This window comes from Lingula anatina, chromosome 5 (genome assembly GCF_051362555.1).
Source record: "Lingula anatina isolate TDL-2025a chromosome 5, LinAna3.0, whole genome shotgun sequence".
In the NCBI taxonomy this organism is placed as follows: domain Eukaryota; kingdom Metazoa; phylum Brachiopoda; class Lingulata; order Lingulida; family Lingulidae; genus Lingula; species Lingula anatina.
This window is the reverse complement of record NC_141771.1, coordinates 19,259,058-19,271,881: the sequence shown is the minus strand read 5'-3', so window position 1 is coordinate 19,271,881 and position 12,824 is coordinate 19,259,058. Positions and strand designations below refer to the sequence as shown.

The 12,824-nt window shown below is 34.2% G+C and overlaps 1 protein-coding gene and 1 long non-coding RNA gene across 2 annotated transcripts; one reads left to right on the top strand and one right to left on the bottom strand.

The window, feature by feature from the left end:
- Positions 1 to 1,564: 1,564 nt before the first annotated feature.
- LOC147761810 (uncharacterized) lies at positions 1,565 to 10,986 on the bottom strand. Its single transcript, XR_015334730.1, has 3 exons — positions 10,898 to 10,986; positions 2,418 to 2,516; positions 1,565 to 1,653 (listed from the first exon to the last, which is right to left on the bottom strand). It is a non-coding gene; the product is annotated as an uncharacterized LOC147761810 (long non-coding RNA).
- On the top strand, positions 3,211 to 9,249 carry LOC147761811 (uncharacterized). The gene is made up of 2 exons (XM_087013129.1): positions 3,211 to 4,170; positions 8,074 to 9,249. The coding sequence occupies exons 1-2, from the start codon at positions 3,694 to 3,696 to the stop codon at positions 8,530 to 8,532; spliced, it is 936 nt and encodes a 311-aa protein (XP_086869255.1). The 5' UTR covers positions 3,211 to 3,693; the 3' UTR covers positions 8,533 to 9,249.
- Positions 10,987 to 12,824: the final 1,838 nt, after the last annotated feature.

Below are 12,824 nucleotides of genomic sequence, written 5' to 3'. Positions count from 1 at the left end.
ACAAATACCTATGATGACTTTAAGACGATATATATAGAACATGGCAAAACTATGATGTGCATTTGTTGGTAAAACTGAAGTTGCAGTAAACTAACGTGTTATAGCAAATGCCTTGTAAAAAGTAATATATGCAAATCATCTTAATTCAACAAGAAAAGACAATGAAAAGCCATTGGAATCATTAAAGGTTCCATATATCCTCCTCCCCCCCCCCCCCCCCATGGATAGGTAAATAAAATTAAGGAACTAATTCTTTTAAACATCCACACCAAACTAAAACAATGTAATTTATAGAATATCACACTGCTACATAATACAATGTATTCCATATAAATGAAACCAATAATCCACATTTCAAGCAACAATTTTGTGACTTTTATATCTTCAGCTTCACCAAAAATATTCTTATAAACATCTACACCCATTTAAAACAGTGTAATTTATAGATTATGTGAGTGTTAAACAAAGTTTAATCAAATCAAACCAATTCAATGTGGTGTAGACAATAATATAACAACTAAAGCTTCACAAAAACCACAATATCTCAAAAAAAAAAAAAAAAAAAAAAAAATCATATTGTTTGTGAGCAACCAGAATAGAAATTTAATCACTTGATTGTCTCAGTTAATGGGTCAAAGTTTAAACAAACAATACAGCCCCACACATTTTGATATTTAATTTTGAAAGAAAAGACTTAGAACAAAGACAAGTTTTACATCAGACTCTTGTGATAATACATGAGTCTTCCGACGGGACTATCATAAAAGTTGTGAAAAAAAGAATGATAAAATATTAATACGAAATATCAATGTTGCCTGATATAAAACTGACTTAACATCAGAAAACTATGGAACTTGAAAGTGGTACACTCTAATTATTTCTCTGATCCACATTACTGCTGAGTTTTAAGCCATTTTGAAGAAGAAAAACATGTCCAAGTTAATCTACTGGTCAAGATTTGCATTTGATGAAGTACATCAGATTTGTCCTTGCTGTCATGCTGATAGTAAAGTGGTCTCCTAGGCTTCTCTTCTGTTGATAATCTGGAATTTTTTCACAATACGTATTTCTTAAGAAGATATCCATGGCTTTAGTTCATTAATATGTTTCTAAGTAAAAAGATTATCATTACACTGTGAAAGAAAATATTTAAATATTAAATACCCAACTGCAGGAATCATTTTATTAAGAAAACATGATGCTTTTTCATATTGTCCACAGATACTACAACTGCCCTGATATGTCTTTAACTGTTTTAATAAATAAATAAATAAATAAATAAATAAATAAATCTCACAGGGAGTAGTTTTACCTCAGCTGTGGTACCATAAGGTCTGGAGTTTGTTTGTTACCCTGATCTCCATGACAACAGATCCAGATGATCGTCTGCAATCAGAGGCGGATTTAGGGCGTTTTCTGGGTCTTCCGGAAGACGGTCAGATTTTCAAGTTTACGTTGACGGGTATCTAATTTTTTCTGTCGGAAGACGGTCAAAAATGGAGGATGGATCAATAAAGATAAATTGGAAGACTGTCAGAAAATAGCTCTGGATCCGCCCCTGGCAATCACATCAAAGATGGTGTCTAGAGTCTCAGCAACCACCGACAATGTCTGGTCCTTGGTTACTACTTCCACAAGAAATGAGCCAAAATTCTGAAGGAAAAAAACAACTCAACATCAAAACTTGCAAATATACAGACCACAAACAGTAACCAAAATTTCAACAACATTAGCAAAAGAGTTTTAAAAATTCTAAAAGCAATCAAAGTGTTCCCTTTAACAACAGGTAAAAGAAACAAATGTTTTTTACTCTTTTGCTTTTCTGATCATTAGTACAATCTTCTATGTCTTTCAATATTTTAGGGATTATCAACTGGACACAACAGTTCATTTAACAATAGTAATATTCGCTAAGCAAAATTTACTTAAGGATTCGTAATGACTGATATGGTCAGGGAAAAAAAGAACATTAATCTACTTCTATTTTTAGACAAACAAGACAAAATTTTCAAGTAACAGATGTGTTGAACAAAGATAGCATGGAAAACAGTGATCAAAACACACAGAAACATTCAATGCCTGTAATATGTACAGACATTAAACAAATAATTTCAAAGAAACTTATTCAATGGCAACTCAGCAAGAATTATAACTCAAAGAGTTGTAAAATTCTTTGAAAAAAATCAGAAACTTTCATCTCAACAGGTCCGTCTATAAAAGAAGTAAAAATTTTTTATTGTTAATTTTTTTTTGTTTGATTGGTTTTCATACGCTGTTTAATATTATTTAATATAATGAGAGATAGAGATAGCCATTAGTACCTGAACTTTTAGACACATACCAGTACGTAGCAAATTCAATGACTACATCACTAAGAAAACTAAACAACAGGATGTACATGTACATATCTGGGGTACCTTGTAGGTGTGTTTTCATCTCTGTCTTAATGGTGTGATGGCTCACTGATATTACAGCTATTTTCAACTAGTGTTTCCATGACCTATTGGTGCACTCACCTGTAAGTCAAAACTTAACAAGATCATAAGCTGAGAGAGATACAGGTAAATTATGTTTGAAACAGAAAAGCTGGCAAAAATGCAGTCACAAATAGTAAAAAAAATTGCACATGCACACACATTAAAAAAGTCCATTCTTGCTCCTTTTTGAAAGTAACATGCCTTGGTGGAGTTCATGAATAAAGTTTTAATACCTATAACTGAACTAAATTTTATACATTTCTTCACCTGAACAGGCCCAGTAGCCAGGGGGTGTGGAGGGTTCCCTTTTTCCTGGGAAAATGTTCCCTCAGAGCAAAATTTAATCTAAGAACACGAAGATTGGATGGTAAAAGGTCCATTTTTTTTTTCAGAAAAAGAATCCCCCTTTTAAAACTGCTGGCTGCTGAAGGGTTTCACAAATTGAATTAATTGAATTGACTTATCACATCATGTACAGAACCAGCCTGGCATGTGTGACAAATACAAACTAACTGATAAAATCACTTCTTGTCTTTTAACGAACTAGATGTAGCTTGATGGAATGTCATGGTACATGTTTACCAATGCTCAGTGAAGTAATAACAGATAATTATATGCAGTGGGTTGTGCAGATAACATCTTTAAATTATGGCATCTGAAGTATTGGAGAGAAATCACTTCAACCAATCAGATATGTCCACTGTATCCAGCAGTTAACATTGTCCAACAGAATGACTGCATTCAAGATTTTAAACAGGAGGTTCCTAATACAACTTTATGCATTGCTCAGTACAAAAACTGGGTGCATTGGTAATGTTAACAACAAGTTCATACAGAATCCAAATGGATATTCTTATGGTGCTCTGAGAGTTGAATTGTGAACACAATTTCAGTAGTAGAAAGGACATATCAAGCCTCAATAAGTCTTACACCTTATCCAAGTGACTGACTGGCTCACAGCAAAATGTAAGACAGTAGTGTAACAATGGCTGACAGTAGTTGTTTGGAAAAGGAATGAAAAACCAAAAAAAGGGGGAAATTATGTGAAAAGAAGATTTGGAATTGGAACTAATGTTACTTGTGACAAGAATCTTTCAGTGATTAATCATCTCATGAAATTCAAGACAATAATTATACTGGAGAGAAACCTTACAAGTGTAGATTCTGTGACAAGACTTTTATACCACCAATTAAGTTCTTACAGCATTCAGTAAAAATGTGCACAGGAGAGAGACCTTACAAGTGTAGATTCTGTGATAAAACTTTTACTCAAAAAAGCCATTGTGCTGAACATGAAAGAATTCATACTGGAGAGAAACCTTACAAGTGTAGATTCTGTGACAAAACTTTCACGAAGAAAACTTTTTGCATACGTCATGAGAGAATTCACACAGGAGAAAAACCTTTTAAGTGTAGATTCTGTGACAAAACTTTTACTCAAAAAAGCCATTGTGCTGAGCATGAAAGAATTCATACCGGAGACAAACCTTACAAGTGCAGATTCTGTGACAAAACTTTTACAGACAAATCTTCTTGCACAAGGCATGAAAGAATTCACACAGGAGAGAAACCTTTCAAGTGTAGATTCTGTGACAAAACTTTCAGGAACAAAACTTTTTGCATACGTCATGAGAGAATTCACACAGGAGAAAAACCTTTTAAGTGTAGATTCTGTGACAAAACTTTTACTCAAACAAGGCAGCAAAGCTGTCAAATGTACAGACAAAAAACAGAAAATAAAGATGCAAAAAAAGGTCATTTTGTCAATTTTGATGCAATAATAAATAATGCTTATAATAGCACTGTCAGTCAACACTGAATTTTAATCATGCAAAACCATGCACAACAGGTAACATGGTCAATAACAGGAGCGGACCCTGAGATATTTTCTGACAGTATTCCAAAGTATCTATGTTGATCCATCCTCCATTTTGATTGTCTTCCAACAGAAAAAAAATAGATACCAGTCAATATAAACTTAATAACCTGTCTTCAAGAAGACCCAGAAGATGGTCTCAATCCACCCCTTCGATAAGATTACAGTTTCAGGACCATGAGAGACCATAGTCACATGATGAAAGCCTCAATATTTGAAAAATGATGACAGTGCATAAAATACTTTTAAATAATGTTTAAAGACATATAAAAAAAATACAATTGCTTATGTGGAAATACAGAAAATGTGCAGAGCCTCGAGCGGATGAGAGTTAAAAGTCACAAATGCAAGTGTTTGAGAAAAAATTGTAAAGGAAAACATAACAAAACTAGAAAACCACCGAGATTGCAGACCTCTGCCAAGGCAGCAATTGTTGATTATTGTTGATTATTGATTGATTATTGAGCCAGACCACCACTAAAAACTAATCATTGTCCTCTTTGGCCCAATTCTGACAGTTCCTGAAAATTTCAGCAAAATCGGTCCATAACTTTTTGAGTTATGTTGATGACAGACAAACAGGGGTGAAAATATAACCTCCTAGGCAGAGCTTGAGGTAAATATAATTTCAGTGAAGCTGCTATTCAAACTTTTAATCTTTGATTATATATATATATATATATAAAATAACCTGCATAATTATCACTGCTTACTTATTATTAATCTAGCAGAGAGCTTAACTTTTGGGAGTTTACAAGGAAATATCAACAAGTGTGCTTTATGTAATCTCCTTTAATGGCCTATCAATTAGGCAAATGACTTTATAACTCAGAAATTAGCTAAGTGATACCCAAGGGATATTAACAGACTGACCCTCTCAAAGGTCTTTCAGGCCCATAAGTCACATCTTAAGAAAAGCACAAAACAATAATGCACAAAATAGGAGACTACCAATTCTGATGCAATAATACATTATGTTTTACTGCACAGTCAACATCAAATTTTAATTATGCACAACAGGTAACAACGACGAAAGTAAAAGCATAAGGCTTCAGGCCCATCAGAGCTCAAGTTTATACTTAGAAAGTGCCAGAATGAGAAAAATGAAAATTTCACACAAAAGTGCATAAATTCAATAATAAATGATAACCCAATTGACCTGGCTTTCTAATTTGAACTGCATGCCAATCCTAAAAATCATACTTGTAAGTTAAAAATAATAATAAGTAACACAGTTTTCTTTTCATGTTTGCAGTAGCAATGCAAAAATATTGTTGTCAATTTTGATGTAACATTACATAATAAATTATAGAATAATTATCACCAATCTTTGATTATTGACAATAAATAGCATGGACATGTACAAAATTTGATTACCATTCGGCTTCATGTCCATGGGAGCTCCGAGTCCCACAATGAATATGCCAAAAAGATAATGAATATTTCACTCAAATGTATAACTTCCAGAAAAAGAAGCCAATTAGACTGCTTTTCCAACTCATTCTGCATTTTAGTCCTGTGTTTCTTTTTTAAAGGTTTGACAGTCATAACACGGTTTTCCCATAATGCTCATCATAGCAGCAGCACCAAAAATTGTGTTTTCTTCTATTTTGATGCAATATTACATAATGCTTAACAGCATAATGACCATCAATTTTTAATAATAGAATATTAGTAATATGGACATTCAGAAAACGTGACAAGCAAAGGTCTTCAGGATCATGGAACTTCAAAGTCACACCTTGAAAATGCTAATAAGTGGAAAATTAAATTTTCACAAAAAACTGTTTAACTGCCAGAAAAAATTACCAAACAGACTGCATTGCCAACTGAAGCTGTATTTTAGACGCATGTTTCTTTCCTGTAAGTTTGAGAACAGTAATTGACATGATTTTTGTTAAATGGTCATTATGAGAGCAGTGCCCAAAATAGGGGTTTCTTCAAATTTTGATCCAATATTACATAATGTTTAACAGCATAATGACTATCAATTTTTAATAATAGAATATTAGTCACATGAACATTCAGAAAACGTGACTAGCAAAGGTCTGCAGGCTCATGGAACTTCAAAGTCACACCTTGAAAATGCCGATATGTGGAAAATTAAATTTTCACAAAAAACTGTTTAACTGCCAGAAAAAATTACCAAACAGACTGCATTGCCTACTGAAGCTGTATTTTAGCCCCATGTTTCTTTCCTGTAAGTTTGAAAACAGTAAGTGACATGGTTATTCTTAAATGGTCATCATGGGAGCAGTGCCCAAAATAGGGGTTTCTTCAAATTTTGATGCAATATTACATAATGTTTAACAGCATAATGACCATCAATTTTTAATAATAGAATATTAGTAACATGAACATTCAGAAAACGTGACTAGCAAAGGTCTGCAGGCTCATGGAACTTCAAAGTCACACCTTGAAAATGCCAATATGTGAAAAATTAAATTTTCACAAAAAACTGTTTAACTGCCAGAAAAAATTACCAAACAGACTGCATTGCCTACTGAAGCTGTATTTTAGCCCTATGTTTCTTTCCTGTAAGCTTGAAAACAGTAAGTGACATGGTTTTTCTTAAATGGTCATCATGGGAGCAGTGCCCAAAATAGGGGTTTCTTCAAATTTTGATGCAATATTACATAACGTTTAACAGCATAATGACCATCAATTTTTAATCATAAAATATTAGTATCATGGATATTCAGAAAATGTGATTAGCAAAGGTCTGCAGGCTCATGAAACTTCAAAGTCACCTCTAAAAAATGCCAAAATGTAAACAAGACAGCACTGTTCTGAAATGGGTTTATTTCCATTTTTAACATTTTTTTAACATAAAACAAAATAAACAGTTTGTTGCCATTTTTATATGACCAACTAAGAAAATTGATGAGATGGGAAAAAAATCAATAGAACAGTGTTTAATGTCCAATTTCCTCCATTCTGAGATTCTGAACATAGTGGATGATTCAATCTGACAAACTGCAATGATGAGTTTATTACCATTTTTGACACTTTATTACACAATACACGATAACAAGTTTACCATCATTTTTACACAATCAATTAACAATGTTGTAAAGATGCAGGAAATATCAAACAAACACTTTTACGTATCTTATTAGTTAAATAATGAGACTGTTCACATGCCTAATAATTGAATCTGAGGAAATGTGAAAAAACAGCATAACTTCTAAAATAAAGGCCGGATCATGCTGATTTTCGAACTTGACCTGCGTATTATGAATATCCATCAGTTCTGTTAGTTTTAAGCCAAAAGGTAAAATGTTATTTCACTTATCGTGTTATCGGTGCTGCATATATGCTGAGAAAAGTGAAAAAACAGCGTAACTTCCCTAAAAATGACCTGATCATGCTGATTTTCGAACTTGACCTGCGGATTATGAATATTCATCAGTTTTGTAAGTTTCAAGCCAAAAAGTAAAATGGTTTTCCACTTATCGTGTTATCGGTGCTGCATATATGCTGAAAAAAGTGAAAAAACAGCATAACTTCCCTAAAAATGGCCCGATCATGCTGATTTTCGAACTTGACCTGCGTATTAGGAATATTCACCAGTTCTGTAAGTTTCAAGCCAAAAGCAAAAACGGTGTTCCACTTATCGTGTTATCGGTAAAAGTGCACGACGGCGACGACGGCGACGACGGCGACGACAGACGCAGATGATGGCTATATGTACAGACACATCTGTGTCTGTACATAAAAAGCCATTGTGCTGGGCATGAAAGAATTCATACCGGAGACAAACCTTACAAGTGTAGATTCTGTGACAAAACTTTTACAGATAAATCTTCTTGCACAGGGCATGAAAGAATTCACACAGGAGAGAAACCTTTTAAGTGTAGATTCTGTGACAAAACTTTTACTCTAAAAGGTCAATGCACTGTGCATGAAAGAATTCATACCAGAGACAAACCTTACAAGTGTAGATTCTGTGACAAAACTTTTACTCAAAAAAGCCATTGTGCTGAGCATGAAAGAATTCATAACGGAGACAAACCTTACAAGTGTAGATTCTGTGACAAAACTTTTAAAGATAAAAAATCTTGCATATATCATGAAAGAATTCACACAGGAGAGAGACCTTACAAGTGTAGATTATGTGATAAAACTTTCACTCAAAAAGGCCATTGCACTGTGCATGAGAGAATTCACACAGGATAGAAACCTTACAAGTGTAGATTATGTGATAAAACTTTAACACAAAGATAATCTTGTAAACTTCATGAAAAAAATCACACTAGAGACAAACCTTTGAAGCGTAGACTTTCTGCAAAAACTTTCACTCCAAAAGGGAGTTGCACTTACCATGAAGCAATTTACACTGGCCTGCACTAGCCCTAAAAGAATGTACACTTGTGAGAAACCAGACAAATGTGGAGTAGAATTCAGTCAAGGGAATAATTGCAGAACACATGAAACAATGCACAACGAAAGAAAACATGGTTCAAATAATATATATGGAACTTTAGGCAATGAAGGTGAGCATAACAATTCTCCAGATGCAGAGGGGGAAACAGATGAAATAAGTAATAAGGAAAATAAACTGACTAATAATAATGCCATAACCCATCATATATATGAGGAAGAAAAAACAGAATACTATCATAAAGATGATGACACTTTTACCACGAAAAATATCACCATCATTACTGACAATGATGTCTATGAAATACTAACGGCATAAAAAGGACCACGCCAAGTGTCACCACTACAATTATGAAAAATTCTTTCTACATCTCTCAATGACATGTTCAGGTTACAAAAAACAGGAACTATTACCTTAGAGCTTTGCTATTTTTGGACAACTAAAAAACAATCAAACATGTTGTAACTGCTTCAATTTTTATTTGATTAGTGTTTATCAATAATTATTACTTTTATACTTTTCTTGTTGAAAACAAAGAGAAATAGACAAGTGTTTCATTTTCAAAGAATTCTCATTTACCAGAATTTAAATTAACTAATTTTCAAAGTATGAAATTTATATGTCCAATGACTAAGCAGAATAAAGAGTTAAAAAAGAAACATCTTTTTGTTTATTCAACAAATTAAAAATTTTCAAATGAATATTTGATAAAACTTGACATAAAAGAGGACACATATAACAGATTAGATTCAATGACAGATAGACAATTCAGATATTGATAGAGTTTTAAATCTCAAAAAAGAAAGAAGGAAAAAGAGAAAAAAAGAAAAAAACAGGAAATATCCCTATAGATGTGATATAATATGCTTTGTCTAAAGAAGTCAATCCTTTATCACTATTTCCTGGTTTTCTGACCAGCCATCAACAAGTCGCTACTGTGTCAGCACAATTTCAATATTTTAAGTTATCAACTGAAAACAAGTCCACCTAACATTCTGTATCAGTGGGTCAGAGACATTTTATAATTCACAGGCAATTTCTGTAACTTTACATGATAACTTTTTATTGTAGTCCGTAAAGAGGCAAAGTAAGCTTGTTGATTATTCTGATTAAAATCAGAATAATCAACAAGCTTACTTGTATAAGACAATAAGTTCATGAAGCCATTGTCTTGGTTTGATTCCCCACATATCGTTAGTATGTAACTGAGAAAGCAACAAGTAAACATTAAATGACTGAAACTGGTTATAAATATTTTTGGATTTTCTCATAGCGATTTACATGTAAATATTTTGACCACAAATCAAGTAAGTAGTATTATCCAACACAAACGCATACAACGGTGTCCGTATTTTGAGCCTGTTTGTAATTTTTATCAGTGCTTTTGCGCTGTTCCAGACAAGTGAACCACAAGTAATGCTGAACTGTAGTCATCAAAAGAAATTTTAGCATAATAATAATAATAATAATAATTGTAATAACAAATTAATAAACATAGATGTCAATGAATCAAAATGTCAAAACATGAAAAATTCAGTAGTTAAGAAAATAGGCTAACCCAGTGGCGGATTTAGAGGGGGGGTCAGGGGGGTTGAACCCACTCCCTTCGGGGCCGTAGCGATAGTCCGAAGGTTCAATAGTATGAAGGTTCATTGGTCCGAATGTTCACTATAGAACCTTCGGACCAATGAACCCTTGATTAAAAAATCGATGAAAATGTTACAACTTTTCGGACCAATGAACCTTCGGACTATCGAGACGCCCCCCTCCCTTCAGTTTCTAAAAAATAAAATACAAATCTCAAAAACTAGCTTTTTTACCTACAAAAATCTGTTGATCAAAATTTCATGTCTGATCATAGGTAATAATTGATATCATATATAAACTTAGCATTGATATAAAATCCAGGGGCGGATGCAGAGCTATTTACTGAGTCTTCAAAATTATCTTAATTGATTCATCCTCAAATTTTGATTGTCTCCCATTAGAAAAAATTAGATACCCGTCAATTTAAACTTGAAAAAGTGACCGTCTTCTGGAAGACCCAGAAGACGGTCTGAATCCGCCCCTGAAATCTAAAAAAATACAAATATTACCCGCTGACAGTGACCTCTGTATTGTGGCCAACTGATGACCCCATCACTAATGGTTATAGTTTACCTGAGTGTCCCTAGTGCTGTCTTCCTGACTTGTTAACAACTGACCACTAAGTGAAGGCCTTGGGTTGCAGACCAGGGTGGCCACTAGGCATGCGGTGGACTGTGGTGTTGATGGAACGCACCCCCCCCCCCCCCGCTTCCGCCCCTTGCTCAGGGCTGACGCAGTTGATTGTGAGGGAATCAACTGCCCCCCCCCCAGCACACACCCCGGCTCCTGCTATGTGTCATGGATCACGCTAAATAATAGAATGTTTGACGCATCTCGGGTAAATAAAAAAGTTGCTTTCATGGGTTACAAATATACCCTATAGATTACAAATACACCCTAATTTGTTTGAAAATTCATAATCAGAGCGAATGATTCTTAGATAAATTGACTGGTTAGATGGAACGCATTCGTTCCATGCGCAGGGGTGACGCAGTTGGTTGTGAAAGGGTTAAGTTCCCTCCCCCCTCCTCCCGTCTCGCTCCTATTCTGTCTTCTCACCCTGAGTGTCAAAGATAACTTGAAACAAACATCTACACTACTATGACATACCCTTGTCGTTTCCAGTTACTCGAAACCGCAAGGGTTAATTGCTATTAAGATCTGAAGTTCAGGGTGCGGCTCCTACACCTGCGTGTCAAAACTATCGTTGGCTGGTTCATCTTCTGCCGGGAGTTGAACAGTTAACGTGGTCAACAAATCGTTAGGGAGAGACCGATGGCATAGAGAATTTTCAAGTTGTCTGCAAAGTGCTACACAGAGAAACTGCAAAAGTGGGCTATTTTTACACTCTCTTCAAAGATTGTAATAGACTTTGATTATAACAGCTCCACGCTCTTTTTTTATTTTGCAGTTCAATGGGTCCCCCTCTCTCTCGTCCGCCTCTCCCGAAAATGTTCCACTCCAGAAAAAATCAATAATGCTATGGGAGAATTGTACAGGCAAATGACCTACATTCTCCACTGCAGTTATTGGCGCTAGTTGAACAATGTTATGACTTGGACGTGATAACGTGATTCACGCCTGTGATATGAAGTTTTATAATTCATATAAATAAATTCATAAACAGGGCGTGTCGATCAAATGATTGGAAATTTGTGAGGGTAAAGGGACATCGTCATTTATAAAAGTAATAAAAACTGTAAATGACTCAAAACCACAAAAAATGCATTTTTTTCTTATATGCAAATTAGATTGCCTGTAGTAATATAAGGCTGTCCGGAAGTGATGTCCACATCAGAGATTTCAAATAGCGGTGATCATGATCACCTAAGCTATCTTTAATTTTATTATTTGATAAAAATAATACATATTTGAAGCTACCAAATGTAATTTACCGAAAGAAATAAAGCAACTTTCCTTTCATAATAAATCATTTCTTGACCCGCCCTTCGGCAGAATTTTGTAACAGCTAGAAGGCTGAGAAGGGCTTCTTGACGAGAGCCCCGGTGTACGCCCCTTCCCTCCCCTCGAGAGGTACTGTAAAAATCACTTTTATTAATATTTTCCAGCGAATAGGAAATTTGATTTTTTTATAGATATAAATAACTCATATTCCTATGCTTTTATTGCATTTTGCCTGTGGCTCTGCTGATTTTGAGCGAGAGAGAGAATTTGTTTAACGTTAGATCGCAAGGATGTGGTATTTAACTGTTATGAAATTTCCATAACTTTCATGTCCATATTGAATTATCAATTCATCAATAAGATTTAGCTAACAAGATTATTCGAATAATAAAGAAATTGAGAAAAAAAAATCAAATTCAAGGAAGATTGCATTTTTAATTTTCCACGCAATCCAAATGCAATAATTTACCAGTTGACTTTATTTTGGTTATTCAACTGAAAGCGTACTCATTTTTTCCGTTTCTAAAAATAAAATGTGTCACTGATATCTTAAATTTTTTTTACTACAGGTAGAGATTTAGCAGTTACTTGTGTC

What these genes read in the sequence shown, in the direction of transcription:
- LOC147761811 (XM_087013129.1), top strand. Translation starts at nt 3,694, where the DNA reads ATGTGCACAGGAGAGAGACCTTACAAGTGTAGATTCTGTGATAAAACT. An exon ending in GTGACAAAACTTTTACTCAA is followed by an intron (nt 4,171 to 8,073) that starts ACAAGGCAGCAA and finishes CTGTACATAAAA; the next exon opens with AGCCATTGTGCTGGGCATGA.